This window comes from Rosa chinensis, chromosome 7 (assembly GCF_002994745.2).
Source record: "Rosa chinensis cultivar Old Blush chromosome 7, RchiOBHm-V2, whole genome shotgun sequence".
Classification (NCBI taxonomy): domain Eukaryota; kingdom Viridiplantae; phylum Streptophyta; class Magnoliopsida; order Rosales; family Rosaceae; genus Rosa; species Rosa chinensis.
The window spans coordinates 20,327,118-20,333,767 of record NC_037094.1 but is presented as its reverse complement, the minus strand read 5'-3'; the positions used below and the strand labels follow the sequence as shown (position 1 = coordinate 20,333,767).

The 6,650-nt window shown below is 38.7% G+C and overlaps 1 protein-coding gene across 5 annotated transcripts; it reads right to left on the bottom strand.

Annotated features, from left to right (window-relative positions):
- Positions 1–1,309: 1,309 nt before the first annotated feature.
- Positions 1,310–4,824, bottom strand: LOC112180604 (probable lipid phosphate phosphatase beta). 5 transcript variants are annotated; one of them, XM_024319159.2, is made up of 2 exons: positions 4,046–4,824; positions 1,310–1,912 (listed from the first exon to the last, which is right to left on the bottom strand). In XM_024319159.2, exon 1 carries the CDS (start codon positions 4,761–4,763, stop codon positions 4,047–4,049), a length of 717 nt encoding a protein of 238 aa, XP_024174927.1. In that variant the 5' UTR covers positions 4,764–4,824; the 3' UTR covers positions 1,310–1,912; position 4,046. The 5 variants fall into 5 exon arrangements, with proteins under 5 accessions (XP_024174927.1, XP_024174928.1, XP_024174930.1 ...); XM_024319160.2 differs by having other exon boundaries at positions 1,310–1,853; XM_024319162.2 differs by lacking the exon at positions 1,310–1,912 and adding an exon at positions 2,334–2,349.
- Positions 4,825–6,650: the final 1,826 nt, after the last annotated feature.

Genomic DNA, 6,650 nt, shown 5'->3' with positions numbered 1-6,650 from the left:
ATTGAAAAGTTAAGCAGATTTAAGATTTTTTCTTTTGGGTTTTTTTTTTTTTTTTTCTGTGATTGGGGTTTAGGGTTTGACAAAGTTGCAAACTTGTTCCGGCGGAAAGTAGCCATCACACTGATTAAGGTAATGAGAGCTATCTTCCTTTACCTATAAGAAAAGTTTACCTTTAGATTTGCGAATCTAAAACAATGTGAATTACACACCGTTCCTAGTTCTTATCCATCGATATTGACAATGGCATCTAAGCTTTGATTACATATACCACTTAATTCTTTGAGTTCTATCAATCATACAAGTGATGTGAAAGTCACTAGCATAAGAACATTGACTAAGTTCAAGGGGTAAAGTGGAATGTTTCTTTCACCTTGTTTCTTATCTTCAAGCTTTCAGTATCCATTTCGAGCCAACCCAGTCACATGCTCTCTATCAATCTCCCAAGCCATTAACGAGAACCTATTCCTGCTTGGACCACTTTTCAGACAAAATGTGTGTTGGATTCACAGATAAAGCCGGAGTTTGTGGATTCAGGAAAACAATTATGAACACGAAATATCGAAAAGCACACATTTAGGTGACCCACAAACTGAAAAGATTCAACAACATTTCCCATAGTCTATAGAGAACAATCTCATCGTCTACTAGGAAATGACCACGATGTCAATCATTAAGATCAAATGGCAGGACCCCTCAAGCAGTGGGTGGGTTGAAACCTAATTGAATTCAATCAACAACTGGCATTATGACGAAGAGTCATCCTGAAGGACATGAAACAAAACGATAAGACAATGAATTGAATTCACAGTGATCTACATCTTTAAAGCATTACAGCCAACGGTTAAAATCTTCGGAATTTGTCATGTTTAGAATTTTCGGAATTGAATTTCAAAATGCATTTTTCTTAACATGACCTTATACATGCAATCCCTATTACACCACTTGGAAGTGGACCAACAGCAAAAGAAAAAACAAACAAGGTCTAGTTAAGCAGACCAATGAGGATTAAAGAGAGATCTTAAGTGAGATTTGAGCCTCTTTTCAACATAAGATCCTTCTTTATATTCCCTCGAGGAAAACAGATCTGTACCCAGTTGTCAAGTCAACAAAGTAGGAGGAGGTTTTGAACTCTTCTTATCGAGGTTCTTTTCGGATAAGCAATGATGCCAATCGTGCAATCGCAGAATTATAACAATCATTGACAGCACTAACATTGCAAGGTTTCACTCAAACAAATGACTAGGCAATGAATCATTAAATTACCCACCCTAATCAAACTAGGCTCATCACAAAATAATTAAAGCAGATATGATTGGGAAAGCTGATCGTGATTTCTCCTTTGACTAAATATATATATTTTCAAACTATGAATAGACAGCTTATCCAATGTAGTTGCATGATAAATACCGAGCTTAATACATTTGGAGAAACACAGCACTTACAAATCCAGTGAAAGAATGGCGGAAGCCGTTGAAGCATGGAAGTTCCACTCAAGAATGATGGAATTTTCCAGCATCTTTGGTATCCGCATACTTGCATTGAACTGCCCCCGTATATATAATCGTGGAGGAAACATCCTTCTCTATAGTCTATACTGCCCGAGTTTATCTTTACTCCCCAAAATCTAGAAGTATCTGGAATAGCAATCCAACCATGCTATAAATTTATAAAATCATGGTTGACGGCCAAATCAACTCCATATCCAAGGGTTCCGTCATCAAAGGAAAAGGAGCATCTCAGACCTTGAAAAAGTTATCACACCAGACCTACTGTTGAAGAAAACAGAATTTCCAACAGCAGCAGATTTGCACATGGGATAGACGAAATCCAGTTTGCTTTAGTCCGGAACAATCCTAAAGTTTATGGTCAGAAACCATCATCCAGTCAGATGTCACCTCCATCAGACAATGAGCTGTGTAAAAATACTTTTTAGTACAGAACGTAAAGTCATAAACAACATGGGAGCAAAATACTATGATTCAGGGGAAAGAACTAATTAACACCGGTTACCGGTCTACAGGGTAAGGAAAAACATGCTGCACTGCCACAGAAATTGGCAAGACTGGTAGAGTTCAGAAATAGAATTGTTCAGAGTTCATTTCATTTATCCAAGTATCAATTTCTTAGCATCATGAAAGGAGAGATGAGCTTCTTTCATGTATCAACTATTTCAGAAAGATCACTTGACCAAACCTGTAGTCTGTAGAAGTAACATATCAGAAACAATACATTCTGCAATTCCTTCTGCAAGTTTTGACCAAATATTTTCATCCTTAATCATGAGTTCTCAAGCCCATCATGGATTACATTCATCTTTTTTAAGTTCTAAACTTCAATTTAATGTTTCCCCTACATCAAAAGCATGACATCACAAAAGGCATATGCAAACAATAGATATATCTGCAATTAAATAAAACAAACTTTAAGACCGGATCTTCTTTTTTTCTAGGTTCAGGGGGTGAGAAGGAAGACGTGGTGATTGTCAGTAAAACCGAATGCATATACTAAATTACATTTCAATTGTGTATTTGTAGCACTTTTACCACGTTAGATATTTCTATTTATAAGAACAATAACTAATATTAGCCTTCATGTAAAAGACTACTTTATACCACCTCAGGTACCTACCTAACTATTTGCTGGAGCTTCCCAACTCCTAAAGATTGAAGAGTTTGCTAGAAGCTCAGTATCAAGCCTGGGTCAGTGAAGAGGGTTTTGGGGGATTTCCGGTATCAGTAAAACATATCATGCTCTATAATTGGTAGCCAAAAGACATATTTACACCAAAATTGTAATACTGGTATCATAATCATGTTGTACATTTTCCATCATGTACATCATTAGGGCTTGAACATTTGGGGAAGGGGAGAGGCAGCCCATATTCCAATTTATACAACTGTTCCGTTTCTTGATTTGACAGTAAGGATTCTCATCTTCTGTTCATCTTTCTAAGCACATCACGAAGTATTCCAGATTGCTTGACAGAATGTCCAACAGTTTTAGTATGATCCTATATCATTGCTGCCTCATAGGATACAGAGCGAGGATGGTATGTCTTGTGTAAAGTAAATAGATTGAACTTGAACCTCCTAAAGTCGTTTCTTCATCATTTGATATAATCTTCTATTATTGTACAAAACTACAACCATCCATAGCACGCGTGGTCCAACTAATGGTAGGAAAATATAAGGTCAAATAAGTGAGGGACCGAGTAAAAACTCTTTCTTAAAACCAAAATCCAATGATCATATTAGTTCCAAATATTTATCATCAATCTCAAGCGGGCCAATCTCATTCGAACACTTGATTAGAAAAACAAGCTAACTTGATACAGCTGTGCAATGTAAATAAGAGAGGTCAAAACTAAACTAGAGAAACGACTTTGCCTGTTCATCCTGATTGCACCTCAGCCTTGTTCTATCTCAGCAGAACCCAGTTTGCTGGGTCGCAAAGATTTATGAATCTATCCCAATATTTTTCTTTTCTTTCTTTCTTTTCTTATTCTTTTGTAATGAAAGCTAAGGACGTATTTCATAACCCAATTCAGCGATAAAATTAAAAAGTTTTTGACGACATGATAAATTTAGTATTGAAATTTCCACACATTAATAATGCAAGAAGTATGTAAGTTCTGTAAAAATGAGCAGAGATGCGGCCAGAAGATAAATGCAAACCCATTAACTATGATTCGTTGGATGAATTACAGCTACCATTATCTTCATATTAGTAGACATGAATGTTTCCTATGCCACTGGTTCTACTATTATTGTTGTGGTTAGTATGTCATCCCACTGCAATTAGAGTCGGGGACTAAGCCATTACCACCGAGAATTTGGAAATTGAACTTCACCACTACTCCTCAATACCACAATAACTGCCACAAATTTCTTCTGGTTTATAAGTCTTGTAGCTCTAAAATTAATGTCCAAACTATATAATTTGCTTCGTATTAAAGACGACTAATTCTTAACAGCATTTGGCATACATTTCACCAATTTCAATTCGCAAATCAAACACAAACTTGTATCAAATTCCACGGCCGTACCTTAAAATCTGAGGAAATGAAAAGCTACTGCACCCTCAACCACGCCCAAACAAGCTCCGGCGACGACGTCGGAGACGAAGTGGCGGCCGAGCAAGATCCTAGAGATGGAAGTGGCCGCTGCCCAGGCCCAAACGACCGACACCAGAACACTAACGGCCTTGTCTTGATCGGCACCGATCCAGCGCTCGACGGCCGGCGGCGACGACGACCTCAGGTGGAGTAGAGCATCGGCGAGGGCGGCGGCGGAGAGGTAGAAGAGAGCGGCGACGAAGCAAACCCTAGAGGCGTGGCCGCTCGGGAAGGAGAAGTGGTCGACCGAAACGGCGACGTTCATGTTCTTGTTGTAGACGGGGCGGGCGCGGCGGACGGTGAATTTGATGAGGCCGATTAGGGCGAGGTCGAGGAGGAGGCCGAGGAGGAGAGGGGAGAGGAAGGGGCGGAGGAGTTGGATTGGGCTGGAGTTCGGGTTCGGGTTTGGGCCTGGGCCTGGGCCGGGGCTGAGGAGCGGGGCGAGGAGGAGGGAGAGGGCGACGGGGAAGAATAATCGGAAGTCGGCCGAGAGTTCGAGGAGGAGGAGGACGAAGTGAGGGAGGAAGGGTTTGGCGAGAATGTGGATGTGTTGAGAGAGCTTGGTGTCTATTGCGACTAATCGCCGGAGGAGTGACGGCGGCGGCGGCGGCGGATGTGTGGTGGATTTGGCGGGTGGTGTTGGCTCCATGGTTGAGTGTCTGTCTGGGATTGTAGGAAAAGAGATTAGGCCGTTATGGTTTGAAAAGTTTGAGAACTGAGTTAGTTAAGTGACACGGGGTTTGGGCCTTGGGTGATAAAGATTGAAGCCCAAATAAAATTTATACCATTGGGCCAAATTGAAATGAGAGATGCTCTGTGAGTTCAATCTTTTTCTTTCTTTTTTTCTTGTTACCGATATAGAGCTACATGAAATCGCCTGCTGGTGTAATCGGCTCCGAAGTGACGTACGCCTCGGAGTCCGATACCGAAGAGGAGGTGGTTTGGTAGGATTTGAAGCCAATTGCGGATCGTAGAACTAACAGTCGAATTCGCCAAGAACAAATGTTTAGATTTTGTTGCATATTTGCATCCCAAGTAAGTGGCAAGCCCAAGCCCACTGTACATTCTTGTTAAAAAGCAGATAGGCTTTATGGAGAATGAATCCACGATGACACGACTCAAATTCAACATAAAGTTTACGTTTAATTTATACATGAGAAATATGTTCAATTAGTAATGGTGAAACTTGTTGTTTCTTCTTATTTTTTTGGTAAGTATTGCGTGAATCATTGTATAACTTATTTTAGATGAAAATTATAAAGTGAATCTTAACATGATACAATTTCGAATAGCTATTGCCACCCTACAAATTTTTTCTTTTTTGTTCACCCTTCAAATAAGTCAATTTATTTAACAAGTTAGGCTAATTGATTAACAATTACTTAAATATGTAGATGCATAACATCGTAACCTCGAGGAAAATAAATACATAAATGGACAAAATTCCATACTATCACAATGTAGGAAAACGTCAAGTGTACTTCTGTTACCATCAAGAATCGAAATTTAGCTCAAAGCGTCCAACGAGAAGAAGCCAGTTTGAACAATCGTGTTGATTGTGATAGACAAAGACAGCAAGATCAATAATAGTAGGGCTATAGGTTGAAGAGCTGTAGTGTTGCATATGCAAAATCAAATTGGACCAATGAAGAATCAAATACCTTCAAATATGGAGAGAATGCGGCACATGGAATTTCTAAACACATTAATTATTGACCTTAAACCATGTGCGGGCCTCACTTAATTCTTAATTAAATTCCATGCATTGCCAAATGGCAAAGAATTAATAAAACCCATTCTATATATTATGGACTCGAAACATGAATCCTATTATCCTATCCTATGCAATTAGAGCAACTCCAACAGCTTCCCTATAATTTTTGTATTATAGGGTAGCAAAAGTCAAAGTTTTAGCTAGTTTTTCTTCTCCAACTCCAACAGATTCCCTATTTTGCAGCAATCTCTAAAATCTCCATAATTCTTCCTTAAATTTTAGAGATTGCTGTAAATTTAGGGAATTTGGTTTTCTCTCTCTTCATTATCTCTAAAATAGGGATGATTATAGGGAATCTGTTGGAGTAAAAGAGACTCATTCTTCCCTAAAATAGAGTAAAATCAAAATATAGGGAAGCTGTTGGAGTTGCTCTTAGAGTATTAGAATAATTTCCACTGAAACAATACATGTTGTAGCTGTATTTGTTTTTATGTATATCTTTTATTGGTATATAAACTATAACAGTATAACAAAACACCAGAACCTAGCTAAAATCTCTTTTACAACCGAAATCAAACTATCAAAATTAAAAGTCATACCATTACCAAAAAAAATATAAAAATAAAAGTCATAGGGTAGCTGTATGGCAAAAGTCATAGTGTCACATTGGGGTGGTAGTTAAATTAAAGATGTTGGATGCAAAGTTCTGCATGCAATGAGAATTCTTCATGTTCTCTGGTAATGGCCAATTTGAGGGCCAATGGTTAATGTCAAGGGATTCTGACTCTTGCCACTTGCGAACATTTCATTTCCTTCTGAAAT

Bases quoted from the DNA above. Each gene is read 5' to 3' on its own strand.
- LOC112180604 (XM_024319159.2), bottom strand. From the start codon at position 4,763: ATGGAGCCAACACCACCCGCCAAATCCACCACACATCCGCCGCCGCCG.